The following is a 26,876-nucleotide window of genomic DNA, read 5'->3' on the forward strand; positions in this document are numbered from 1 at the left end:
TTTCCATGCCTCATGCAGATCCCGCCCCTCATATTGGGAGAAAGCTTCAGGCTAGAGCTAAGCATTCTGACCAAAACATTTAATTAACAAAAAATATTACAATAGCAGAGAAAATAATAATAATAACAATAAAGAGAAATTAGAAGTGGGAGTCAGGGTAGAAAAAAATGCAAACGCCTTGGTTCCTAGGAGACCAACACTCCAGCTGAGCTGGACTTAGCCCCAGCCCCTTCTGAGTTCTCCTTGGCTGCTGGCTTCTCATCTTCCCCCATGAGACGAATGTTGTGCTTTTCCCGGAATTCATTTAATTCTCTTCCTTTTGCCTGAAGCTGCTGTGTAAGGGTCTCAATGATCTTCTGTATCTAGAGGCCAAGCGACAGGGATTATATGAGGATTTCAGGACTCCCTTCCCCTACCTGGTACAGACTATGGCTGGAGGATGTGAAGGAGGGATGATACCTTTAGCCTCACCAAGTATTGATAGTGGAGTCCAAAGACTAAAAGTATGCCTTTCTCAAATACAATGATTTATGAACTTCAATGTACCTAAGAATCACTTGGGCTGTTTGTTTTTAAAATACCACTCCATGGGCAGCTGGCACAGTTGGTAGAGCATGCAACTCTTGGTTTCGGGGTTGTGGGTTCAAGCCCCACGTAGGGCACAGAGATTACTTAAAAAAAAAAAAAAAAAAAAAGGCCACTCTATAGGCCTCACCTCTAATTGTTCTGAATCAGTGGCTCCAGGAAACTGCATTTTAAATCAGTTCTCCAGGTGACCTGGATGCAAGTACCCATGGACCACACTGTGAGACACACTGCTCTCACCGCCACCTCTCCCCCAAATCAGCCAGGCCACAGAGCGCAGGGAAAAAGGCAGACAGCCAGCAGCCTCTCCTGTCAGAGGAGTTCGACTTACTAGAGCATAAAAAGCACCGGCTAACGGGCCTTTCATGCGGTCTTCGCCATGGGTTCCCACCCATTTGCTTATACCACGTTCCCTAAATCCTGCCCCCCCCCTCCCCTTTGCTCCCAAAGCTTCTACTGGAGGACTCCTGCTCACCTGCTCCTTGTTGTTCTCCAGGGCAGGCAGCACCTCTTTGACAGTCCGCTCCACCAGCACACCCCCAACCATTCGGTAGCACCTGCGGGCCTCATCGACCTCCTTCAAGGTGTCAATCACCAGGCTGCGGCACGGGGACAAGGCAGATCTGAGAATGCGGCCCCTCTCTGCTGCAGCCTTCCCTCTCCAACTTTCCTACTGACCGGTGCTCCCCGACCTCCTCACCTGTGCTCATTCAACTCCATCTCCAGCTCAGCTGCTTTGGATGCCAGACCCCGCTGCTCCTGCCGAAGACGGTTGAAGCCAGCGATAACCTTGGAAGATGAGAGTTAAGTGAGAGAGGAGACAGTGGACATGGCTGAGGCTCAAAAAACAACACAGGATGGCAAGCTCTGGATACCTACCTTGGAACAGGAGTAGGTCCAAGTCTGTAATTTCTACCTGTAGTCTGTCTGAAATTCCATTCACTAAACACTTACCGAGAGCCTACTCTGTGGGGGAACTTAACCAGTCCTTCTCGCAGCTTCTGTGTGGTGACGAATAGGCATTTATAATACAGGACGGGTGGGGAGCTCCTGGAGCACCTGCAGAGGAGCTCAGACTTGCAGGTAAAGAAGGCTCTAGGGAAAGGCTTTGTAGGGAGTACTCTCGTTTGGCTCTACCCAGCATTCCTCCCACAAGGGAACTGCCTTCCTTAGCTCAGGGGGTGCTTGTGGGGCTACTATTGACAGGACCCTTGCTCCCTGACCACAGGGGCAGTCCACAGGGGCAGTGACCTATTCTGCACCAGAGTGTCTGTTCAGGAACTGACTCTGGGGTAGAGACAAAAAGGTACAGAAGACAGCTGTAGTGAAGACAACTAGATGTCCTATAGAGATGATCCTCCATCCTTCTTCCTGAAACCCTCAAAGCTGCCCTAGTTCTTGAACTTTTTCTTTTTTAAATAAACATTTTATTTATTCATGAAAGACACAGAGACAGAGAGGGGCAGAGACACAGGCAGAGGGAGAAGCAGGCTCCATGCAGGGAGCCAATGTGGGACTCAATCCCCGGACTCCAGGATCACACCCTGAGCCAAAGGCAGACACTCAACCGCTGAGCCACCCAGGCGTCCCACCCCCAAGTTCTTGAACTTGGTGTGACCCAGTTCTTGAACCTTTCTTTTCATTGTGTTCAATTCTCTGAACTGCCCACTATCCTTCCAGAACACTACTTAAAAAGAAACAAAAAAAAGTTGGCTGGATTCTGTTTCTGTAGCCTAGAAACCCTAACATAGGCTTGCAGAGAGACACTGCCTTAACTGGAGCCTGAAGATGAGAAACTGGGGGAGGAAGGGGTGCAAGAGAAGTGTGAGAAATGGGATCCCCAGGTGGCTCAGCAGTGGAGCGTCGGCTTTCGGCTCAGGGCGTGACCCCGAGGTCCCGGGATCAAGTCCCACATCAGGCTCCCTACGTGGAATCTGTTTCTCCCTCTGCCTGTCTCTCTCTCTCACGAATAAATAATCAAAAAAAGTGGGGGGGGAATCCCGGGGTGGCTCAGCGGTTTAGTGCCTGCCTTTGGCCCAGGGCGCGATTCTGCCATTCTGGAGTCCTGGGATCGAGTCTCGCATTGGGCTCCCAGCATGGAGCCTGCTTCTCCTTCCTCCTGTGTTTCTGCCTCTCTCTATGTATATCATGAATGAATGAATGAATGAATGAATGAATGAATGAATGAATGAATGAATAAATCTTAAAAAAAAGAGAGAAAAAAAAAAGCAGTGTGAGAAGTAATATATGTAAAGGCCCAGAGGAATGATTACTACCAGCTCCCTGTTTCCTGGAAACAGAGCAGGGAATCCAAACAGCGTGCAAAGCAGACAGTACTAACAGCGCGGCCACCATGACTTTTAGTACAGGGCCCCGATGACTGGGTTCAGAAGGAAGTATCAGATGAAAAGTAGAAAATGTAATGAGGAAAGAAAATCGTGGGGGTGGATGGGATACAGAAAAAGACGAAATAAAAACCGGGGGCCTGCAAAGACCAGGTTTCAGGCTTTGTCTCTGCCACATACTGGCCCTGTGGCCTCAGACACTGAACCTGAACCCTATGGTTCTCGGCCCTGGCTACTGTCAGAATCCCCAGGGGATCATGAAGAGGGACACCTCAGAACAACTACACAATCACTGGGTGAGTCCCAGGCCTCGGTATATCTTTTTAAAAGATTTATTTAGGGGATCCCTGGGTGGCTCAGCGGTTTAGCACCTGCCTTTGGCCCAGGGTGTGATCCTGGAGTCCTGGGATCGAGTCCCGCATCGGGCTTCTGGCATGGAGCCTGCTTCTCCCTCCTCCTGTGTCTCTGCCTCTCTCTCTGTCATAAATAAATAAATCTTTAAAAAATAAAAAAAATAAAAGATTTATTTATTTTCAGAGATAGAGAGAGTGCCCTGAGCAAGGGGAAGGGGCAGAGGGAGAGAGAGGATCCCATGTAGACTCGCACTGAGTACAGGAGCCGGGGTTCGATCTCATGGCCCTGAGATCTTGACCGGAGCCCAACTCAAGAGTGGGATGGGTGGAACTCTTAACCTACTGAGACACCCAGACGTCCCAGGCCTCGGTATTTTTAAAAGCTCTCCACCATAATTCTAAGTGCAACCAGAATGGAGCCCCCAGCGTGACTCCCTGCGAGCCTTACTTCTTACTTGCCTGACCTGTGAAATGCACGTGGTACCTCCTTAGAGAGCCCCTGGATGACGTGACCCAGTTAGTGGGAAAGGGCTTTGTAAGCAGTCAGGTAACTACTACCTCGGCCTTCTCTCCAGACCCGGTGGCCGCCTGGCCGCTCTTGATCAGCTGAGCACTGAGCCCACCTGCTCAACTCCTGCCCAGTCACTCACTCCTGTTCACACCATGTCCAGCATCACCACCTCTAATGACCAACCACCTCATGTTTACTAGGATCTTTCATCTCCAGCTCTCTCTGCAAGGCTCATCTACAGCTAGTGAGCTACTAATGGCTGACCCGTCCCACCACTACATCCCTTCTACTGCTCAAAAAGCCAATGAATAGGACTGACCAGCACCCTGTCACTCCAGCGGCAGGCACGCTGCCTTCTTCCAACCACCATCCTTCCATCTTGGTCCACTTCATCCCCTTGTTCCAAAAATGCCTTGGAAATCTGTTCTTCCTTTGCCTCCACTGCCTATACCAAACTATTCCATTTATAGTTAGCTTCTTCTCCACTGTCAATGTGTGACAGATCAAAATCATTTCATCTAAGAAAATCTTAACCAGATTCTAGATGCTCTCCTAGCACCCAAATAACCCACTCCTCTGGATGTGTGCGGTTAAATACACCAATGAAATCAGCTTTAAGACTCTAAAATTTCTGGGATGCCTGGGTGGCTCAGCGGTAAAGCATCTGCCTTTGGCTCAGGGCGTGATCCTGAGCTCCCCACAGAGAGCCTGCTTCTCCCTCTACCTGTGTCTCTGCCTCTCTGTCTCTCACGAATAAATAAAATCTTAAAAAAAAAAAGTAAGTTCAACCCTGGTTAGTATAGAACTCTTTACATCCTCATGATTGGCACATACAATTTTATACAGGACATGGTTTTCTTTTTCTCCCCACCCCCCCTCAGGTTTACTGAGATACAACTGACATATAACATTGTATAAGTTTAAGATATACAACATTATGACTTGATATATGCACATACTGTGAAATTGCTACCAAAATAAAGTTTGTTATCACATCCCATATGTTAACCCCTTCTACGTGCTCACATATAAATGCTTATCAGATGTTCAACCATTGAGCCACCCAGGTGTCCCAAATAAAATCCTTAAAGAAAAAATAGGGCAAAGTATTTCCGTATGATTTATTTTCCTGTTTCTTTTCTTTTTCCTTCTTCTTCTTCTATTTTTTTTTTTTTTTTAAATTCATGAGAGACACAGAGAGAGAGAGAGAGGCAGAGACACAGGCAGAGGGAGAAGCAGGCTCCATGCAGGGAACCCAATGTGGGACTCGATCCCGGGTCTCCAGGATCACACCCTGGGCCAAAGTCAGGCGCTAAACTGCTGAGCCACCCAAGGATCCCCTTTCCTTCCTTTTTGTTTAATTCATATAGTGTTGATAACTTCAAGAAAAACCCATAGTCATTACCTTTACCTCCAAAACGTCCTTTGGTATTCATACCTACATGATGTTTACTCTTACTGGGCTCAATGAAGAATAGAATAGGTCAAGAATTATGACTGGATGCATCTGGAAAAGTGTTCGGGGTGTATGACTCACTAAATATCTTTTCAGTTTAGTGCCCTTTTCCTGACAAACACACTCAACTATCAAGAAAATGTCTCTGACCAGGTTGCCTGGGTGACTCAGGTCATGGTTTCAGGGTCCTGAAGCCCAGGGTCATCAGGCTCCCTGCTCAACTGGGGATCTGCTTCTCCCTCTCCCTCTGCCCTTCCCTCTGCTTGTGTGCACTCATGCTCTCTCTCAAATAAAATCTTAAAAAGAAAGAAAAGAGGGCAGTCCTGGTAGCTCAGTGGTTTAGCGCTACCTTCAGCCCAGGGCCTGATCCTGGAGACCCGGGATCGAGTCCCACATCAGGCTCCCTGAATGGAGCCTGCTTCTCCCTCTGCCTGTGTCTCTGCCTCTCTCTCTGTCTCTCTCATGAAAAAATAAATAAAATCCGAAAAGGAAAGGAAAGGGAAAGGAAAGGAAAAGAAACAATCCTTGACCTTACTACTCCAACAAATAACGGTTCCCAGCCCTTCTCTTCTTCATCTTTTAGGACTGGTCTGTACTCACTGCCTTTACTTCCACTGTAGGAGATTTAGCAATCTCTCTGCTTCTACCCACTAAAAGCCATAACAGATCCAACTTTTAACAACTAAAAATGTCTCCAGGCATTGCCAAATTTCTCTTGGGGTGAAATCAAGCAGGTGGAGAACCACTGCCTCAGGGTAACAATGAGAACTAAAATGATGGAACGTGTCCAGTGCCCAACACAAGGTTGGTTCTCTACTCTCTTTTAACTTCCCGGACCCTTTGGTCCATTGATTTTCCTACCTCCCCGCACCCCCTCTTTTTATTTTGTTTTATTTTATTTTATTTTATTTTATTTTACTTTTTAAGATTTTATTTATTCATGATAGACACACACAGAGAGGCAGAGACACAGGCAGAGGGAGAAGCAGGCTCCATGCAGGGAGCCCAACGTGGGACTTGATCCCGGGACCCGAGGATCACGCCCCAGGCCGCAGGCAGGTGTTAAACTGCTGAGCCACCCAGTCACGCCCCGGGCTGCAGGCAGGTGTTAAACTGCTGAGCCACCCAGGGATCCCCTCACCTCACCTTTTTAAAGATTTTATTTATTTATTCATGATAAACAGAGAGAGAGACAGACAGACAGACACACAGGCAGGCAGGCACAGAGACAGGCAGAGGGAGAAGCAGGCTTCCTGCAAGGAGCCCGATGTGGGACTCGATCCCAGATCCCAGGATCACGCCCTGAGCCACCCAGGCATCCCCTCCTACCTCCCTTAACACTCCTTTCCTCTTTCTGAAGTTCTTCCTCTCATCTCTACAATGGAGACAGGATCTAAGATTCTTTTCATAGTACTTTTCCCTTTATCACTCATACTATTTCAACTGGTATTCTTAGCTACTTCTATGGCTTCCACAATTGCCTTAGTCTACTGCCTGCAAACCCAGGCCTTCTCGGAATTCTAGATCTATACTTCCAAGTTAAAGGAAGGAGCGCTGAAGTCAGGTAGAAATGGCTTAACAGTCTAACCATCAGCAAGGTACCTCTTTTTTTAATTTGTTTCTTCAGATAATGTGTCTCCTAGGATGTTTGAAGATCAGTGAGTTATATCAAGAACTTAGGACAATATCTAGCAAATAACAGATTGTCAATAAATAGTAGATATTAGTACAGAACATTTCCATCCTTTAAAACAATTTATTTATTTATTTATTTATTTATTTATTTATTTATGTATGTATGTATGTATGTGAAACACAGAGAGAGAGGCAGAGACACAGACAGAGGGAGAATCAGTTTCCATGCAGAAGCCCGATGTGGGACTTGATTCCGGGACTCTGGATCATGCCCTAAGCCAAAGGCAGATGCTCAACAGGTGAGCCACCCAGGCGTCCCAGAACATTTCCACTTAACTGTCCTATAGATACCTAAAACTCAGGTCATTTGAAACTGAAATGATCTTTTATCCCGTTTTAAACTGTTCCTTTTCTTGTCGTCTCCCCTATTTCTGCTAAGGACACCACTCTAACTCCTGAGGTAGGAAACCCTCGTTTCATCTCTGAACACACCCTTATCCCAACAACTGCCAAACTTATCACACCGTTTCTGCAATTTTTCTTAGGCTCACTGACATCACCTAGTCCAAGACTTCGTTACCTCTGGAAGAGTCTTCTAAATTATCTCCCTATTTTTGGACTCTCCAAATTCATCCTATACACTGCTGGTAATTTAATTTTCCTAACACTTGGATGACATATAAAAATGTTCATGACATATTAGGCATAAAATGTAGATTACAAAAGGGTATATACCGCATAAAACTAATACTATAAAGTATGTAAATATGTAATGAAGATATGTCCTCCCTTTCCAGCTATACACACACACAAAACATAGGTTGGGGGGGGACCCTCCTTTGGAGTATATCAAAGGATATATTCCAAAGTGGTAATAATAGCCTGGGTGGCTCAGTGGTTGAGGGCCTGCTTTTGGCTCAGGGCGTGACTCCCCAAAACCTGGGATCAAGTCCCACATCAGGCTCCTTGTAGGGAGCCTGCTTCTCCCTCTGCCTGTGTCTCTGCCTCTCTCTGTGTCTCATGAATAAAATCATTAAAAACAAAACAAAACAAAAGTGGCAATAATAGTTATCTTTGGATACTAGGATCATGAGTAATTTATTTGTTATTTTGTACTTTTTCCTGTGTTTTCTACATTTCCACAATGACATGTCTTATTTTATGTAACAGAAAAATAACAATAGCATGCCATATATTTTTCTGTGGCTTCCTCACTGCTTACATTAAAAAGTTCCAAAATCTTTGCCATGCAAAGACTCAACTTGCTTTTAAGCACCACATCTTTCTTATACTTCATGATTTAGCTAAACTGACCAGTCACTGCACTTCCTGTCAGCCTGTGCTTTCCCTAGCTCTCTTCTTATCCTATTCCCTATATTCTATTTGCATTACCACCTGTTCAAATCTATCCAATCCTTCAGGCTCAGCTCAAATATCCCTAATATGATCGTGGTATAAATGGAAAAATATGTCTGATTCTCAAATCACTCACTCAATTAAAAGCCCTGCTCTTCCAGTTACTGACCTTGGGTAAGATAACTGAAGTCTCTGAAACTCAAATATCCTTACCTATAAAGGAAGGACAATATAACCTACTCCAAAGAGCAGTAATTAAATAAAACAAGTGCCTAGTGCAATGTGTTGCTTCCTTCCATCTTGTTTATAAGGGAAATATATAGCTCACATTTGCAGATATGATAAATCACATATATTTTTTAAAAATTTAGGGGATACCTGGGTGGCTCAGCAGTTGAGTGCCTCCCTTCCACCCAGGGTCCTGGGATTGAGTCCCACATCAGTCTCCCTGCATGGAGCCTGCTTCTCCCTCTGCCTGTGTCTCTGCCTCCCTCTCTCTCTGTGTCTCTCATGAATAAGTAAATAAAAAAATTTAAAAAACATTTTAAGTAAGCTCTAGGCCCAACATGAGGCTTGAACTCACAACCCAAAGATGAAGAATCACATGCTCTATGTACTGAGCCAGCCAGGTGCCCCAATAAATCTTATATTTTTTATCCAGTGTTCTCTCTGAAACACAAAGGCCACAGAATGTTAAGCAAGAACAGCCTCAGAACTCAATTATCACAACTGCTCGGTTTCTTTGGAGGGCTTCTTCTCTTTCTCCATAACCCCTTAAATATTGGTTCCATCCTTGTTCTGCTTCTTTTTTCAACTTTCTGCACAAACCCTAGATGATTTTGCCCATTACCATGACTTTTTTTTTTTTAAGATTTTATTTATTTATTCATAGACATAGAGAGAGAGAGGCAGAGACACAGGCAGAGGGAGAAGCAGGCTCCATGCAGGGAGCCCGATGTGGGACTCGATCCCGGGTCTCCGGGACCATACCCCATGCTGCAGGCAGCGCCAAACTGCTGCGCCACCGGGGCTACCCCCATTACCATGACTTTATCAGCCTTCCATAAGCTTATAGTTCTCTAACCTGTATCTCTGACTCAAATGTCTATAATTCAAAATTTATAAATCAAACCAACTATTAAATACCTCTACTTGAATGTCCTACAAGAAATCCAAACTCAAAACCCCAAGAGAAACGTATTCCCCAACCCCCTAGACATTTCCTATCTTCCTACATTGCCTATGAACAAGCATCCATCAAAGACATAAATCTGAGAAACATTCTAGTTTCCTCTCTATCCCGTTTTCTTCACATTGAAGTCTTGCAGTCCACCCCATACTTTAAGCCCACATGCATCCCCAATAGGCCAGAAAGGTTCATGCCTCAGTGCTTTTAAGGACATTAGTCTCTGCCTAGGAAATTCTCCACTTCCTCCTCCCTTTTTTTTTTTTTTAAGATTTTATTTATTTATTCACAAGAGACAGAGAGAGAGGCAGAGACACAGGCAGAGGGAGAAGCAGGCTCCATGCAGGGAGCCCGACATGGGACTCGATCCCGGGTCTCCAGGATCACACCCTGGGCTGAAGGCAAATGCCAAACTGCTGAGCCATCCAGGGGTCCCTCCGCTTCTTTCTTTGCTTGACTAACTTCTCTCATCCTTTAGAACTGAAGGATTTGAAGGATTATCTCTCCCAGAAAAACAAACACTATACTCATTACTGTGTAAAACACTCTGCATGCATTTCTTGTCTAATAATAATCAAAACAGTGATGAAGTATGAACTGTCAAATTTTTACAAGGTGAGAGAGGGAACTCATGGGAGGTCATCTACACATAATAAATAGCAGAAACGTGATTCTAACACAGATCTGCCAACCCCAGGGCATCTTCTTATGCTCTTAGCCACCACTCAGAAAGTATTAGGTTCCTTCTCCCTTCCCTCCCACCACAACACAAGGGTGGGGGGGCAGAAACTATCCTTTCCCCCCCTCCCTAAAATCCTGCAGCACTGGGCAGCCCGGGGGGGCTCAGCTGTTTAGCCCCTGCCTTCAGCCCAGGGCCTGATCCTGGAGACCCGGGATGGAGCCTGCTTCTCCCTCTGCCTGTGTCTGTATGAATAAATAAATAAAATATTTTTTAAAAATCCCACTTTATACCTGTTAGGACACTCATCTTCTGCCTTATGTTAGCACCTGGTAGGTCTTATTTCACTGTGAGCTCTTTGATGGCGTGGGCCAACTTGAAAAATCTTTAAGGAGACACCTTTGCCTGCGGTGACTATTCAACAAATAACTGACAAGCGAGCGAGCCTGTAGCGAGAAGAGCTGTTGTCTTAGGTTTTCCCTTCTGTCGCGGGGATTTCTTGCCACCCAGACTACACACTAGCCCCGCCATTAGCAAACCAGGGCTCCCCGCGCGCCACAAAAGGCTCTCCGGGTTGTTTATCACACGTCTCCCGCTGCTGAGACACTGGGGGAGATGCAAACTCGGGTTACAACACGGTTTCTGGTCGCTCAGGAAATCCAATCTAAAAACGACGTGCGGGTCAAAACAGTATGGAACAGCGGACTGCTGGGGCATGCGAGTCACGTGGCTCTGCAGAGTGAGGGCGACGGTCAGCGTGGTGCCAGGGTCACCAGCCCGCCGGCCCCCGGGGATTCGAGCCGAGCCGCCGGGCCCGGCCTATCCTGCGGGAGGGTGCGGGGAGGTAGGCAGAGCGACGCCCGCCCCCCGCCCCTCCCCCTCCCGTCCCCTCCCTCTCCTCCCTTCCCTCCTCTCCCCTCCCTCCCCTCCCCTCCTCTCCTGCCGGGCTCCGGCCGCCGGCCGGCTCACCCAGCACCCCGGGGGGGGGGGGGGGGGCGTGGCCTTCACCGACCAGCCCTCCCGCGCTCTACCCCGGACCCCGCCAGCTTCTCCGAGGACCCTCCCCTCTCGGGGCGGCCCCGCCACGCCGGGACGTGCGCGGGGCCTGCCCCAGCCAGCGGCGCCGCCCGCTCCTCGCACCGACTCGGGCCCGGCCCGGCTGCCCTCCTTCGCGCCCTCCGCTTCTCACCTGCTCTGCCGACACCGCCCCTTTCCCCGCGCCGCTGCCGCTGCTCTTGCCGGCGCGACCGCTGCTGTCCGCCATCTTCGCCGCCCGCTGCGCTTCCGGCCTGCGCGGCCCCGCCCCCGTGCGTCACATCCGGCCTGGAGGTTGCCGCCCCCTGGCCCCGGGGCCACCGCTTCCAGGCCGCTCCTCCGGTCGGACGCTGCCGAGGGTTTCGGCTCTATCCTCATGTAGGACCCAGCGGTGCACTCCGCTGCGGGGCTTTAACCTGTGCAAGGGAGCCGCTGCCCCTGGGAGAGGCGGAGAGGCCGGGTTGACCGGAGCGTGGGGGCGCGGGCTGGGATGTGTGTGGGTGCCTGTGCCCTTTGCCCCCTACGGGGTGGGAGGGGCGAGGGACGGTGAGCTTCCCCTCGGAGATCGGGGTAAGGGGGCATCCGCTGAGCAGTGCCGCCGTGCAGGTGCCCAGTGAAGGGGAGAGGCTGGGGAGAGCAGGGAGGTTTCTTGGGGGTGCCTTTTGAACCGCCGGTATGTTCCCCCGGGCGGGCAGGTGGGGGGGGTTCAATCTAATACGAGCCCACTGGAGCCGAGACAGGTGCCGAGCAAAGCCCCTTCCTCTGTCTTCCCACTTTATGACTCTTCCTGTAGCCCATAATTACTCCCAGTAAGACTTGGGGGGTGGGGGTGTTTCTCTGCGAGGGCCCTGCTTCAGCCTCCCAGTCTGAAGAGAGGAGTCAGAGAATCCTGGAAATGTGCTGCTTGAGCACTGGAGTGGTGTCCTGATTTCTCACCTTCCTCAGGCTGGGCTTCATCATCAGGCCTCCTCACCAGCTCCTGCCCCTTCTCTTGTGTCCTGGACTCCGGATACCTCGACTCTCAGTACTTTGTGCACAGCCCAGGTAACATGTTTTGCTCTGTCCTTGGCGCCTGACACTTAATAGATGCTCAGTAAATGTCTGTGATGTGCATAGATGGTGGGATACACTGGGGTGCCAACCATCACAGAACATTTCATCAGTGAGGAGCCCTGAAAAGCAGAAACCAAAGGGCAGCGCAGCCCTCCTGCTCCCCCACTTAAGACTCTGATCGTTAAATTTGCATTTCCCCATTCTGGAAATCTGAGCCCTGCCCATGCCATTCACAGGCCCAGAGCCATGGCTATCTCCTCTTCTTCCTGGGAACTGCCGCTGGTGGCTGTATGCCAGGTAACATCAACACCAGACAAGCCGGAGAACTTTAAAACATGCGCCGAGCTTGTTCGAGAGGCTGCCAGACTGGGTGCTTGCCTGGCTTTCCTGCCTGAGGCATTTGACTTCATTGCAAGGGACCCTGCAGAGACACTACGCCTGTCTGAGCCACTGGGTGGGAACCTTTTGGGAGAATATACTCAGCTTGCCAGGTATCAGGGAAAGGGGGAGGGAAAGGTAGCTTCCTTGTTGGGCAGTGTCCCCAAATTGCCAGATAGGAGGGTCAAACATTGAGAAGAATTGTCAGTGTTGCCTCCTCTCCCCTGCCTTCCTCCAGGGAATGTGGACTCTGGCTGTCCTTGGGTGGTTTCCATGAGCGAGGCCAAGACTGGGAGCAGACTCAGAAAATCTACAATTGCCATGTGCTTCTAAACAACGAGGGTGAGACCTGATAGCTCTTTAGCCACATCTTCCCAGGCTCTTCTACCTAAACTTGCATTCTCCAGAATTCTTAACTTGGTTTCCTTGGTCAAGAGTTTTAGGGGTGTTTGTACTTCTGAGCCTAGGTTATAAATAGTCTTGGTGGGAGGAGTGGAACTAAGTTGGGCTCCTAGCGCACCAGCACTGAGCATTCCTTCCCCATCTTACTACAGGGTCAGTAGTGGCCACTTACAGGAAGACCCATCTGTGTGACGTGGAGATTCCCGGGCAGGGGCCTATGCGTGAGAGCAACTCTACCATTCCTGGGCCCAGTCTTGAGTCTCCTGTCAGCACACCAGCAGGCAAGGTGGGAGTTGTGAAAGGATGAGGTGGGGAAGAGGAACAGGAGGGAGGAGAAGAGAAATACTTTGAAGTGGTAGTAGAGGATGGAAAGAAAGTCCTAAGGAGTGGGGTAGGCAGTGGGTATGACTGAATGCTGTGAACAACAGGACAGGGCTATTAGGCTGTTTTCATTCCAGATTGGTCTAGCTATCTGCTATGATATGCGGTTTCCTGAACTCTCTCTGGCATTGGCTCAGGCTGGAGCAGAAATACTCACCTACCCTTCAGCTTTTGGATCTGTTACAGGCCCAGCCCACTGGGAGGTAAGAGGACACCTCTTCAAAACAGAAGGGCCTTCAGGGCACCTGGGTGGCACTAGTTGGTTCAGCATCCGAGTCTTGGTTTCCACTCAGGTCAGGGTTGTGGGATCGAGCCCTTTGTCAGGCTCTGCACTCAGCTCTGTGCTCAGCACAGAGTCTGCTTGGGACTCTCTCTCCTCCTCCCTCTGCCCCTCCCACTTGTGCTCTCTCCCCTCAAATAAATCAATCTTTAAAAAAACATACAGGGCAGCCCCAGTGGCACAGCTGTTTGGCGCCGCCTGCAGCCTGGGGTGTGATCCTGGAGACCTGGGATCGAGTCCCACATCAGGCTCCCTGCATGGAGCCTGCTTCTCCCTGTGTCTCTGCCTCTCTCTCTGTGTCTATGAATAAATAAATAAAATCTTTAAAAAATAAATAAAAATAAAAAAACACACAAATATATGAGCCTTCTCTTAACTTTGTTCTCTCGTGGCCCTACCAGCTGAAGGATTTTCTTCCTCTCTACCTACTGGGAAAATTCATTCCCTAGGTTGTTGCCTCTCGTTATGTTAAAGAATAATTTACATAGTGAATCATTCCCAGGCAATGATCAGATTGGCCTGTAATGTCCATCACCCATAATTTCCCACTAGATGCTACCCGCTTAAGTGAATACACGTCTCATTCCCCAGGTGTTGCTGCGGGCCCGTGCCATTGAAACCCAGTGCTACGTAGTGGCGGCAGCACAGTGTGGACGCCACCACGAGAAGAGAGCAAGTTATGGCCACAGCATGGTGGTGGATCCCTGGGGAACAGTGGTGGCCCGCTGCTCTGAAGGACCAGGCCTCTGCCTTGCCCGAATTGACCTCAATTATCTGCGGCAGTTACGCCAACACCTGCCTGTGTTCCAGCACCGCAGGCCTGACCTCTATGGCAATCTGGGCCACCCATTGTCTTAAGACTTTGACTTCTGGAAGTTGAGACTCCCATTGTGAGCTGGTGTGGCTGTGACTTGAAGGCAGGACCCAGGCGCGGCTCCCCTCACTGGGAGAACCTTGACTCTCTCGAATGAACACAGGCTCAGCTTCTTGGGAAAGAAGAAGCTTTCACCTGAGCTCAGATTTCAGTTTCAGAAAGGTGGAATTTTATATAGTCACTGTTTATTTCATGAAAACTGAAGTTATGCTGAGGGCTGAGCAGCACTGGCATTGAAAAAAATATAACCATCATAAAGTCTGTGTCTGGACATCTCCTTTGGGAGCTGAAAGGGGAGGTGGTGGTGTACCAGCTAGACTAGGCTCCAGTTGTAGGCCTCCTGGCTCATTCAACATGCCTCCCTACCCAAATAAAAGTGCAACACTCAGTGCATGTCCCAGCCCCATGCTCGGAAGCTTGGGAGTGGGAGTGGGGCAGAGAATGGGGAAGGAAAGAGCAGATAGGAGGTGATACTGAATGACTTCACATTTACCTGTGATGCCCTTTGCCCATGCCAGAAGAAAGCAAAGGGGAAAGGGCTGCAGGGTACATGATTTATTTTCACTTGAACATGGAAGGGAAGTCTCACACTCCCCCTTCCCCTTCTCAGGGGGAGTGTATCTTAATCAGCACCCCCTTCTCCATCCACCCTGCTGGGAGGAGCAACTCAGCTGACCCAGTCCTCTTACCGTCCTCCCTTGAAGAGGGTTTGGCAAAGGGGACAAAGGACGGAGCCACACCAGGCAGAGGTCTGAAGCCCTGGAATGGAGGGAATGAGGCAGAGAGGAGCAGCACCAGAGGCCAGGAGAGAGCGGAAAGGGCCACAGCTTCTTTGTTTTTTAAAAATTATATAATTTGGGAGAGGGTGGTGATTAATTTCCAAAATACACTTCAGAGTCCCACCTTCCACACAGCTCCCTTATTCACAGCCCTTTGGTTTTTCAGACAAAACTGAAGAGCCCTCGTAAAGCCAGAAGTACGGATAACCCCGCAATGCACCCGGAAGCAGTGTTCACTTGGATCCCTTAACAAAGACTACGTCTGGCAGCCTTTGCTTCTCCCTCTACGTCTGTCTTACGGCTCGGTGGCAAGGTGGCTGTGTGACACGCATTAGGAGGGTCCATGGAAAAGGGAAACGGGGGAGGCCCAGGCACGTGGGTGCAGGGAGGGGTGGGGAACACCACTTCCATTTTCCTTTGTCTTTTCCTTTAAAAAAAAAAAAAAAAAAGGCAGGGGTGTGATTGGTCGGAAGGGCAGAGAACAAACCCCAGAACAGTATGTAAGCTCCAGAGGTGGGCGGTGGGAACAGTCCCCCGAGAGGTGAGGGGGAAAGGTCAGGGCAGTGCCTGCAGCATCAAGTTCCTCAGGAGTTTCTGCCGGCCCAGCTCATAGTCCTCCTCGTCCACGTTCACCAGCAGCTTGATGGCTTCGTGGCCCACAGCCTGCTTGAGGGAGTCTGTGATAAAGACGCCTTTAAGCGCCTCTAGTAGAGAGCCATTGATGTAGTCGCGCCAGAATGCGTCGAGGTAGGTGAGCTCAGAGAACTTGATGTCACAGATGATGGAGCCCAGGTCCCGAGACTTGAGGATGGTGTTGGCCTGGTTAAAGCGCTCAAACTGGCGCTCAAGTGGGTCCTGCTTGTTAGAGAAGACGTTGCCTTGCAGAGCAGTCTCATGCTGGCAGTACTCAGCCCGAACCCGCAGTCTGATGTCTGTGGCGGAGAGAAGACATGCACAAGTGGTTGCAGTGAGGGGAGTGTAGACAACCCACGCTTGAAAGGTGGGAATGAACAGCTGGGTAGCTGAAGTTGGGAGCATCACCTGCCAGCTTTGCTACCTCTCCCCCAGGACTAGTTCTTTTCTATGTAGCTCTGAAATCCTTGCCTGAATGCAAGTTTCCCTGAAATAGGCCAAGCCCAGGTCAGATGACGGCCACCCCTCATGAGCAGCACCTTACTTCTAGGAGGTATTTTCCTTTTTTTTTTTTTTAAGATTTTATTCATTTATTCATGAGAAACAGAGAGAGAGGCAGAGACACAGGCAGAGGGAGAAGCAGGCCCCATGCAGGGAGCCCGACGTGGGACTCAACCTCAGGTCTCCAGGATCACGCCCTGGGCTGAAGGCAGTGCTAAACCTCTGAGCCACCTGGGCTGCCCCGAGGAGGTATTTTCCTAATGAACAGGCATACAAGTTCATTTTAGTACCCATCATACTTGGTTCATCCTACAATAAGGGTGTTGTAACAGCATCCCTTTGATCTTATATTAACTAGAAAGAGTTGAAAGATACTCTGCTGCAAAGACAGAAATTCTCTCCCCAGAGACTAAAACATTCAATCCCAAGTCATTCAACCATTTGACAGAAGCCTTGCCCTGAAGAGCATAAACTCCCCGGCATCTCAACAGTTCTGTCTCCCCCTCAGGCCCACTCCACCTCTAGAACCCTTCAGCTTCCTCACCACATGTCTGCTTTTCCTTGGGGTCTGGTGTTACTGACTTCCGGCGTTTTCGTTGGCTCCCAAGTGTGGCTCTCCCTCGAGCTGGCCGCTTGCTACACATCTGAGGGCCCGAAGTGGGGCAGCACACCACAGGATAGTGGGGAGGCACTGACCAGAGGGTAAAAGGGGAAAAAAACATAGGGTAAAAGCAGAAACACAAACCCTTCCCTTGGAATGAGAAAGGAATCATTCAGACTTAGCGCTAAAAGCTTTATCAATAACCTGAAAAGAGGATAAAACAAGGGGATAATTACAGGACCCAGGTGAAGCATTAACACCTCGCCTGATTTTTATGGGGCTAGATATTGGGGGGGGTGGGCAGTGAGAGATACAGTGTCCTTTCATTCAGGCTGGCAAAGCTGGGAAAATGATGGGTTTGGTGTCTATTTTTTTAAGCATTATCTATTTATTTGAGAGGAAAACAAGTGTATGCATAGGGAGGAAGGAGAGAGAAAATCTCCAGCAGACTCCCCTTGGAGCAAGGAGCCCAACACAGGGCTCAATCCCATGACCCCAAGATCATGACCTGAGCTGAAAGTGAGAAACAAGCAACTGACTGAGCCACCTGGGTGCACCCCCCAACGCCTTTTAAAGATTAGAGAGAGAGAAGGGAGAGAGACCACATGCAGGAGCACATGAGAGTGGGGCCGGGGCAGAGGGAGAGAGAATCCCAAGCAGACTCTATGCTGAGCACAGAGCTCAATGCAGGACTCAACCTCAGGACCCTGAGACCACACCCTGAGGCAAAACGAAGAGTCGGACACTCAACCGACTCTTGGCACACCCGTGCTCCCTTTTTTTTAAAGTCAACTCTATGCCCAACACGGGGCTCAAACTCACAACCCTGAGATCAAGAGCTGTATGCTCTAGCGACTAAGCCAGCCAGGTGCCCCTGATATTTTCTCTTGATTACGAACATTAGGTGGAATTAGTATCTTCTTACCTGTTTTGGGGGGTTGTGGAGGCCTCGGTTCTGGATCGCTGAGGGCTCTAGGGGTCACATAGCGAATTGACGTCTCCTCCAGATACTTGTCTACAAGATCAGGGCACACTATAGGAGGGGAGGGAGTCATTCAGGAAAAGATACACTCCTCCCTTCTAATCCAACCCTCCAATAGGCCTCCTAACCTGTCCTAGGTAGCCCCTAGGGTTAACGCCTCCTCCCACTTGGACTCCTATGCTGCTCAATCCTGGCCTCCCACAACTCTTCCCGGATTCCAGTGTCCCCAGCCCCCAATGCACCCTCACCAGCCCGCCTCCTCTTGAGGGTGACGTAGGGCAGCAGGTCATGACGAGTGATGATGCGCAGCAGCTGCAGCACCTGGCGAAAGTTACTCTCATCACAGCGGCCCTGGCGCTCCAACGCCAATAAGAAGTCACGTCCATTTCGGATGAGGCCACGCTCGTGGTCATCAATGACGTCGACAAAGAGGAAAGAAAGAACGCGCACATCCCTGTGTGTCAGGTGGGTGCCCACGATGTCAAACATGCGGTGCAGGCTGTACAGCCCGTGCTCCTGCTCACCATGCTCTTCTGGCCACACCTGGCTTGCCCGCCGCTTTAGGCCCGCCATGCTGGGGGCTCAGGTGCGCAATGCCTTCCAGAATCCCTGCTCAGCAGCTGCAATCCCCACTATACTGTAAGGGGCAAGGAAAGAACCTATGAGCTACTCAACGGCAATCTCAACCTGGTCTCAATCACTCTTCTATCTCCAGTGCCTGACAGTGCCTGGTACAGAATTGTGCTTAGTGTTTATTAACTTTTAAAAAGTGTTCATTGGGGATCCCTGGGTGGCGCAGAGGTTTGGCGCCTGCCTTTGGCCCAGGGCGCGATCCTGGAGACCCGGGATCGAATCCCACATCGGGCTCCTGGTGCATGGAGCCTGCTTCTCCCTCTGCCTATGTCTCTGCCTCTCTCTCTCTCTCTCTGTGACTATCATAAATAAATAAAAATTAAAAAAAAAAATAAAAAAAAATAAAAAGTGTTCATTGAAAAATAAAGCCTACAGTGCTCCACATCCAACAGATGTTGTCCTAAGTCCAGACCCTACCAGAGAAATACATTTTCCCTAAGTGAGAATGTTCTATGCAATTTCAGTGCTGCATACTGGCCAGGAGGTGCTGTTAGAGATTACCTCGATTGTTCCCCAGCCCCCCAAATACTGCTTCTGGTCCCCTGTGCTCTCCCTCCCACCTCCCCAACCAGCTCACCTCTTAAATGTAGGCAAAACTGAGAAGTAGAGAATTCATTCTTAACTAACACGGAAGCTACAACAGATGAACTTACAGACGGTTAGTTTCAGTACTGCCTGTGACACTACCAAGCCAGGTAGCTGTGGGCCTTAAGCGAGTTACCTCACAACAAAGCCTCACTGCCCCCCATCTACAAAACACCAATGAAAGAAACTACTCTTCAGACATGTTAAGGATCCAATTAGAAACTAACTATGTGCGAGATTGTTGTGTCAACAGTCATGAAAGAAGATTTCAAAGAGATTAGCATCCTTGACCAATCCAGACCAACCCCCCACAATCCTATCCTCATTTTTCCTACAATCCATCCGAGTTCAGAAGCATAACTGCGAAGGTTAATAATACTAACCAAAACTCCTGGATTTAAATTACCAAACGTTACTAAACCCCTACATTGAGCATTCTCTTCCTCCTCTGGCAGAAGTACCCCCTTGATGTTCACATGCCATTGGATACACCCTCTTCTTTCATCTTGGTTATTTGTCCATCCCTCCACAACGATTGACAGCAGCCTAATGCTCATTCTATAATTTGGTATTTGATTCCTATAGTTCCCCCATCAAGCTGGGTAACATTAATGACCAGCCAGTAACCAAGCCTCAAGTCCATGGGCTTCCATGTCCATGCTGGTCAGATAGTGCTGGCCAATACTACCCAACCCCTGACCATGGCTCCAACGTCGTGATTCATTATAAAGTCCTGCCAAAGCTACTTCTAAACGTTTTCAATCTCCTCACCTTTCTGCTGCCACCACCCCGGTTCAGGTCCCAATAATCTCTCACCTGGACTACAGTAACACCCTCTGTAGGGACTCTCCTTATCACCAATCTTAACCCACCTAAGTCCATTCCCCCCATTCAGCTGAACGAGCTACCTACAATGCACAACTGACTCATCACTCTTCCGCTTAAGATCTACCTACATCCCCCTCCTTACCTGTAAGAACACTGCAAACTTCTTACACAACACACCAAACATTCTGAGATCAGGCCCTGCCTACCTTTCCAACCTCAGAACCCACTTTTTATCTTCCACCATCAATTTGAGTATAGCTCACATAGAGCAGGCAGTTCCTTTCTCTTTCTCCTTTTGTTACTCCTTTTGCCTGAGTGCTCCTCTCCCTTCTCTGTCCCAAATGTGCCCCATCATCACCCTTTTTCAGATGGCTAACTCCTACTCATCCTTTAAAAGTCAACTCAGATACCATCTTCAAATTCATGCTCCACACCTCCATGCTGGGATAAGTAGTCCTCTTTCCTCTTCTGTGCTCCTACAGAACATCATGCATATTTCCTTTAAACTCCTTATCAAAGTGTACTAAAATTATCTGTGTATTTATTATCCTATTAGATCTTAAGCAACTCCTGTAGACGGACTGAGTCATATTCATCTTTATATCTCCAGTGCCTAGCAATGGAGAAAGCCTGGCACATAGTACTCATAACTTACTGAATTTAGTATCCAGGACATCATCACAAGCCATACTCATACAAGTCCACTGAGAGGACCTCATTAAAAACAGATACAACCTAACTACATGTATACATTCTAGCTAGCCGCAGCCTCCCCTACACTATGCAGAACTACCCATCCCACAGTACCCTACTCAGCAATAAGATAGGTTGTCCTGTTTATTTTATACACCAAGAAACTAAGGCTAAGTTAAAGAATAAAACGATAAGCTGCTTCAAAAGAGCCAAGCTGATGGGCTCTCAGACAATGAGAGCAAGTAGGACCTGGTCCCCCCTCTTCCTCAACAATCATAAAACAGAAGCAGACTCCTTCCCTTAAGAAAAAGGCGGGTCCACCCTGGAATCACTTAGCTCCATATCATGGGTTCTCATATGTGGATAAGAAATATAGCTTGCATCCACTTAGGACAGCCCAGATGCCACACCCCCTCCCACTCCAGCATGGGAAACAGCTGGGAAAATAGCTACCCAATGACAGGCTGGTTTTCTCTGCCTCTTCCTCTCATTTCACTCTGTTTTCACCTCTGTTTTAGGTACAAATGGGGGTGGGGGGCAGGGGTAGTGGGGGGAACTAACAGAAAGTAACTCCTTGTTCATACCAAGCAACATGAGAAAACTGAGCCTCCTTAGACTTCTCCTTGTTCCCTATCCCACCTGTTCCTTTTGGCCAGCTGTTGATTATGAGGATCCCAGAAAAAGCAGATGGGCAGGTTTCACATTCAACCAAACCAAAGAGCAGGTTGCTAGAGAGCTCCCGAATCTATGTGTCCTGATTATAAAGCCCCGGAAATGAAAGAATATTGTCCCCCACATACCTTCCCACTGGAAAATGAAGCAGAATACAGGAAAGGACTATGGTCCTAACTATGTATCAATGGATGCAATTCTATAATAGGCCTCAGTCCTCTGAGGGTTAACTCCCCAGATATGAGAGAAAAAAACAGCCACCTTTAAGTCCTAGATCCCACACTGGATCATTCAAAGTGCCAGGAATTATCATAGCTTCTAGGTCAGTGGTTCTCAACCAGGGAGGATGCTTCCACCCCCAAGGGACACCTGGCAATGTCTGGAGACATTTTAGACTATTATGACTGGAGGGGGCAAGGGCCATGCTACTGGCATGCAGTGAGTAGAGGCCACGGATGCTTCTAAACATCTTCTAAAGCACAGGTCAGCCCCCACAACAAAGAATTACGCAGCCCAGAATGTCAATAATGCAGGGTGCCCGGCTGGCTCAGTCGGTTAAGCGTTTGCCTTTGGCTCAGGTCACGCTACAGGGTCCTGGGATCGAGCCCCACATCAGTCTCCCTGTTCAGCGGGGAGCCTGCTTCTCCTTCTCCCTCTGCTCCTCCCCACTCTTGTGAGCGCTAGCACGCACTCTCTCTCAAATAAATAAATAAAACCTTTTTAAAAAAATGCCAGTAATGCTGAGTATGAGAAACCCGACTGTAGATGGATCATGACGAAGGGTCAAAAGAATCGAGACAGCATGTCACTTTCTACCTACATCTAGAGAAGGAAGCCACTGGGTCCTTCCGACCCAAACCCATCAAACAATGTTCCAGAAGAAAAGCCAGTCAGACATAGACTTACTTCACTCCTAAGTTCACCGAGCACTAAAGAGGTCCATCCCACTCCAACCCTGGCTTCTCTATCACCTGCTGTTGCCATTCAGGTGAGCAGTAAGTGGTGGAACTACCCTCTCCTCTGCCCCATCCTGGGAGGTCCAGTGTGACCCAGTTCAATCTGGATCTCTGTAAAGATAAGAGAAATGCCATCCCCTGCAAGACAATCAAAAAGGATCCTGCACTTAACCCTCACAGCCAACTTTAAAGTCCTGAAACTAAACCAGTTGCAGACCCTTCCTTGTTCGACTGCTGATGAGACATTCCGCTTACTCAGTGAAGCAAAATGTAGAAGAAGTCAAAGTTTCCCAAGGCCATGGTCCTTGAGAGAAATGTTGGGAGGCTGACACGCAGGCTAATAGGCAACCCCCCACCCACTTACTTATTGTCTAGGACGGTGGGTTCACTCACTTAGCAATATAGATGGGGTTCCAAGAATCTATCTACCTTTAGCATTAAAAGAACACAGCCAACCTCCTCTAAAACCAAAATATATTCAGCTTTCTGTGGCAGTGAAGCTTGGGGACACAGCTTAAAATATACAGAGATCCTAGATGAAAGATAATCAGAGTAGTAAGGAGAACATACCCGCTCTAAACAGATTAAAAAGAACTCCTGAGTCCTGAAATATTGCCAGACACCAAGAGACAAACAAAACAGTCCAATCAAAAAGAGTCCCGATCCTGTTGGCTGGTTTGGGTCCATTTGAGAACCTAACAAGAGCAACCCCCACCCACCCCATTACAGTTTCCCAAGAATAATTTCTCCCCCTGAGAATAATTCTTTATTCCAAGGAACTGCTGCATTTCCTGGAGTTGTAGTTTTTTGTTTGTTTTCTTTAGGGAGGTCCAAACCAGCCAAGTGCCAACAGACAGACTAGAAGTATCTACAGAATTGCCTACCAGGTTTCTACTTCCAAGCAAAGTCTAGTCTCATCCCAACCACAGGAAAGACATTTGTATTTTTGGGGGTACTCGACTCTCTCGGAAGCCCATAAAGTCTTGTGTAAGAAATACAAAAAGAAGGGCGCCTGGGTGGCTCAATCAGTTAAGTGTCTGCCTTTGGCTCATGTCATGATCTCAGGGCCCTGGGATCCAGCCCCTCAGTTGGGCTCCCTGCTCACAGGGAAACTGCTTCTCCCCTCCTCCTTGCTTGTGCTCTCTCTTGCTATCTCTCTCTCTAATAATTAAAATCTAAAAAAAAAAAAAAAGAAAAGAAAAGAAAAGAAAAGAAATACAAAAAGAATGATCTCTTGAAGACCAAAGTCTAGTTTCATCCCAACAGGGATAACATCTATATTTTCACAAAACCATAAGTATTTGACTCTCTCCAAAGCCCTTAGGGAGGAAAGTCATGTGGAAGAATTAAAAAAAAAAAAAAAAAAAAAGTGATGTGAAACTTGTAATGAAAAAGACATGGAAAAGCTTCAAGACTGAGAAAACGTAAAGAGCTTTCTTGCTGGTGAGACAGGAAAGATGTAATCAAATATCTGGAAGTCAGAATTATATGTTTTCCAAAGGAACATTCTAAGATCCCTGAACAACTAGAAGAAAGAGTAAGCTAGGGGAAAAGCCTTCCCACGGAAGGAACCTCAGGCCCGCCAAGGGTAACATTAGATGTTGTACTACAGTACAATGTTCCGAATGTTAAACAATGTTTCTCTCGGAGCTAACCAAGAGGACTACATAATAACAAACCAAAGCTGAGGGCTTGCCCCAAAACACCTAATTTGGGCTCTCCTTTCCTTCCTCCCAATCTCCAGTTACCCAGGAAGACAGTGAGGGCAATAGGCTTTATTCACTCAGCTGGGTAGGTGAAAACTCATTTTCCCTGGCGTCTAACCCACGACTGGGCTCAACCCCAACACGTTTCTCATGCCATTCCCATTCCCTTCCATTGTTCAAGAACAATAAAAAAAAAAAAGTTCCAGACTTACCTTTGCAAGAAACTTAACTTCCCAGGTCTCTTCCTAGCACAAGGTTGGAAGCCAGCAGCAAAACAAAAACAAATTGGGGGAAGGGGGAGGGGGGGAAGAGTCAATTTTCAAGCTTTATTTTGCAACAGCAAAGGCCCAAAAGAGTTAGTCTCAATTACAAAACTACAGACACACCTAAAGCCATTTTGATTAAAATGACCCACTCCGAGCTACCAAGCAGAGTCCCCAGGTTTCCCACCTCTCCTATAGGCCAATTCACAGAACAATCCCAACTCCCAAGGACCTCCAGCCTCAATGGCTCAAGGCAACTTGCCCGATATTCAACAACAACTTGCGGGGTGGGGGGAAAACCCAATTATCCCCTGATACCTTCTCACCTGACTCCTCAATACCTTCGGAGACCCATTTCCTTACAACGTTAACAGACTTCCCACTTTAGGAAGAACTGGGGGTGGGGGAATGGTTACCCCCAAACAAGGCACTTCCCATCAGTTCACTCATCAGACCAGAGCTATCCTCCCAGTTGTCTTCCGCCCTGCCCCTCAGCGCAGAGTGGGAACGACGCACCCGCCGGGCCGCATCCCCTCCAACATCTCCGTCCCACCGGGGGTGAGTCCTGACCCCTCCCTCGCAGCCCTTACGCGGCACCGGGAAGGTCTGGGAACTGAGGCGCTCACTTAATTATCCAGGCTGCCTGGGTGCCCTCCTGCTTTGCGCTCCCTTTCCCGGACCTCGGGGCACGCACGCGCCACCTGGGCACACCGGGGTCCGACTCGGCACGGCGGTCGCCCCACATCCCACACTGCTAATCGCTAGGCAGACTAGGGAAGTCCTTTCCCTCCTTCTACACTTCGGCGGCGGTGACACTGGCTTCCCCGGCTCCTCTTCTTTCCGGCGACCGAGGGAAACCAGGGAGCGGGGTGAGCCGGGGGCGCCTCTGGAAAGCGAATCCAGGTGAACCCTCACCCTCGCCCGACGCTCTAAGCCGCCCGCTCCTGCCCTGCCCACCCCGTTGGAGGCTGGAGGCCTGGCGATCAGGGCTGGCGGCGAGGGATGCTGCCTCCCAACTCCGCTCCGTCTGCCTTCCCGGGGAGGGGGGGCAGGGACGGCCCCAGCCTGCGCGCCCCGGGCGGCCGCGCGGTCCTCCCCCCAGCCCGCTCCCCGTCCTCCCAAACTTTCCTCCGGGTCTCTCACTTTCCCCATTACCCGTCACGCCGCCGCGCTCTCCTGCTCCACCCCAGGGCTCCCCTAGGCCCTTCCCCCTCCCACCTCCAATTCGGCACTTCCCAAACCCCCCCCCGAACGTCGGAAGTCTCTCCTCCCCCTCCCCGCGTGCCCCCGCCCCCCGCGCCCCCGCGCCCCGCGCCCCGCGCCCCGCGCCCCGCGCCCGCCGCCCTCGCCCCTGCGGGCTCGCAGCCCCGCGCCCACCTCGGCGGCGCCGGCACCCCCGGCCCGGCCCTCGTTGCCGCCCCTCCCCGCGCCCGCCCGCCTCGCCCCTGCCGCTCCCGCAGTTGCCACCTCCCCCGCACGCCCCCTCGGCCGCTCCCCTCCCCCACCTCGCAGCGTCCCGTCACCTCCCTCTCTCGAGGTTCTCGCGCTGGACGTCGCCGCCGCCTCCCCCTCCACTTTCCTTCCCCGAGCCCTCCGCGGCCCCGCCCGGCCCCGCCCCGTCCCGCTCGCCTCCCCCTCCCCACTCCGCCGCCCCGCCGCCTCACTCTCGGCTCAGGCTCGGCGCCGCCATGTTGGATCCATCCGCGCCGCCCTCCCGGCCCGTCGCGCGCCGCCGCATCCGGGCTCCGGCCGCCGCCGCCGCCGCCGCCGCCGCCGCGGGCGTGGGGGAGGGGGCGGCCTCGTCCTGAGCAGCGCCTCCCGGAACCTGGCCGGTTAGCGGCGGCTTCGAGGCCATAGCGAGGCATGAGCCGGGGTGGCCATGCTGGGTGAGGGCAGCCTGGCAGCGGCATGAGCCGGGGCGTGGATAGCTTCACTTGGGGACGCGACGCTAGAGGCTGGCAGCCATCTTGCTTTGGGGCAAGCGGGCGCCGCCGGTTCTTCCCGGCGGGGGCGGCGGCGGGGGCGACTCGGGGGCGGCGGGGGGGAGGGAGTGAGGGTGGCGGTCTCGGGGGCGGGAGCACTGGGGGCGCCGGAGCTGGCTGCCGTTGGCCTCGACACCCATCGAGAGACTGGGACTAGCGGCCATGACTCATGAGGGCGGAATATTGCCAGGGTCACGCCGCCCGGCGAACTCCGGGGAAGGTTCACTGAGGTCGGGCTTTGGGCTTTGACCTTTGCCCCGAGCTTCCGGTCAACCCGGACGTGCCGTAAACCGCGGTCGGGGCGGAAAGCGCTGCCCGGGGGCCCCTCGGCTTTCGTCCTGGGAGCACCCGCTTCCCGAAGGGAGCGTCGCCGGAGCCGAGTCCGGGGCGTCGGGGACGTTCTGGAGCTGCCGGCGGCCCGTGACGTAGAGGAGAGGCCGCGAGCGGGGCCCGTGGGAACGCCAGGCCCTGTGAGTTAGCCGGTTTGACCCGAGGGGCAACGAGTAGGCTTCCGACGGCCCAGGCGGAGAGGTCGGCAGGTGTACCTGGGACT

At 50.4% G+C, this 26,876-nt stretch overlaps 3 protein-coding genes across 11 annotated transcripts; 1 reads left to right on the forward strand and 2 right to left on the reverse strand.

Moving 5' to 3' along the window:
• Positions 1 to 58: 58 nt before the first annotated feature.
• PFDN2 (prefoldin subunit 2) lies at positions 59 to 11,400 on the reverse strand. The gene is made up of 4 exons (XM_041773410.1): positions 11,296 to 11,400; positions 1,286 to 1,374; positions 1,061 to 1,184; positions 59 to 362 (listed from the first exon to the last, which is right to left on the reverse strand). The coding sequence occupies exons 1-4, from the start codon at positions 11,368 to 11,370 to the stop codon at positions 186 to 188; spliced, it is 465 nt and encodes a 154-aa protein (XP_041629344.1). The 5' UTR covers positions 11,371 to 11,400; the 3' UTR covers positions 59 to 185.
• NIT1 (nitrilase 1) lies at positions 10,420 to 14,770 on the forward strand. Of its 7 annotated transcripts, none has more exons than XM_041773398.1 (7): positions 10,420 to 10,950; positions 12,087 to 12,185; positions 12,431 to 12,491; positions 12,811 to 12,914; positions 13,127 to 13,260; positions 13,433 to 13,558; positions 14,227 to 14,770. In XM_041773398.1, the coding sequence occupies exons 1-7, from the start codon at positions 10,722 to 10,724 to the stop codon at positions 14,491 to 14,493; spliced, it is 1,020 nt and encodes a 339-aa protein (XP_041629332.1). In that variant the 5' UTR covers positions 10,420 to 10,721; the 3' UTR covers positions 14,494 to 14,770. The 7 variants fall into 7 exon arrangements, with proteins under 7 accessions (XP_041629332.1, XP_041629335.1, XP_041629333.1 ...); XM_041773401.1 differs by lacking the exon at positions 10,420 to 10,950 and adding an exon at positions 11,344 to 11,637 and having other exon boundaries at positions 12,431 to 12,685; XM_041773399.1 differs by lacking the exon at positions 10,420 to 10,950 and adding an exon at positions 11,389 to 11,519 and having other exon boundaries at positions 12,431 to 12,685.
• A 279-nt stretch (positions 14,771 to 15,049) lies between these two features.
• Positions 15,050 to 26,604, reverse strand: DEDD (death effector domain containing). 3 transcript variants are annotated; one of them, XM_041773405.1, is made up of 6 exons: positions 26,006 to 26,604; positions 24,291 to 24,323; positions 18,254 to 18,642; positions 17,949 to 18,056; positions 16,967 to 17,113; positions 15,050 to 16,220 (listed from the first exon to the last, which is right to left on the reverse strand). In XM_041773405.1, exons 3-6 carry the CDS (start codon positions 18,576 to 18,578, stop codon positions 15,844 to 15,846), a joined length of 957 nt encoding a protein of 318 aa, XP_041629339.1. In that variant the 5' UTR covers positions 18,579 to 18,642; positions 24,291 to 24,323; positions 26,006 to 26,604; the 3' UTR covers positions 15,050 to 15,843. The 3 variants fall into 3 exon arrangements, with proteins under 3 accessions (XP_041629339.1, XP_041629340.1, XP_041629341.1); XM_041773406.1 differs by lacking the exon at positions 26,006 to 26,604 and adding an exon at positions 25,847 to 25,961; XM_041773407.1 differs by lacking the exon at positions 26,006 to 26,604 and adding an exon at positions 25,719 to 25,738.
• Positions 26,605 to 26,876: the final 272 nt, after the last annotated feature.

The sequence above is a fragment of the Vulpes lagopus genome, chromosome 11, assembly GCF_018345385.1.
Source record: "Vulpes lagopus strain Blue_001 chromosome 11, ASM1834538v1, whole genome shotgun sequence".
In the NCBI taxonomy this organism is placed as follows: domain Eukaryota; kingdom Metazoa; phylum Chordata; class Mammalia; order Carnivora; family Canidae; genus Vulpes; species Vulpes lagopus.

Bases quoted from the DNA above. Each gene is read 5' to 3' on its own strand.
- PFDN2 (XM_041773410.1), bottom strand. From the start codon at position 11,370: ATGGCGGACAGCAGCGGTCGCGCCGGCAAGAGCAGCGGCAGCGGCGCG. The intron at 1,375-11,295 runs GTGAGAAGCGGA...TCATCTTCCAAG, and splicing joins GGGCGGTGTCGGCAGAGCAG to GTTATCGCTGGCTTCAACCG. The intron at 1,185-1,285 runs GTGAGGAGGTCG...CCCGTGCCGCAG, and splicing joins ATGGAGTTGAATGAGCACAG to CCTGGTGATTGACACCTTGA.
- NIT1 (XM_041773396.1), top strand. From the start codon at position 11,632: ATGTGTGTGGGTGCCTGTGCCCTTTGCCCCCTACGGGGTGGGAGGGGC. The intron at 12,186-12,430 runs GTAACATGTTTT...TGCCATTCACAG, and splicing joins GTACTTTGTGCACAGCCCAG to GCCCAGAGCCATGGCTATCT. The intron at 12,915-13,126 runs GTGAGACCTGAT...ATCTTACTACAG, and splicing joins TGTGCTTCTAAACAACGAGG to GGTCAGTAGTGGCCACTTAC.
- DEDD (XM_041773405.1), bottom strand. From the start codon at position 18,578: ATGGCGGGCCTAAAGCGGCGGGCAAGCCAGGTGTGGCCAGAAGAGCAT. The intron at 18,057-18,253 runs GTGAGGGTGCAT...CCCCTCCTATAG, and splicing joins CCTCAAGAGGAGGCGGGCTG to TGTGCCCTGATCTTGTAGAC. The intron at 16,221-16,966 runs GTGAGGAAGCTG...TCTCCGCCACAG, and splicing joins CAAGGAAAAGCAGACATGTG to ACATCAGACTGCGGGTTCGG.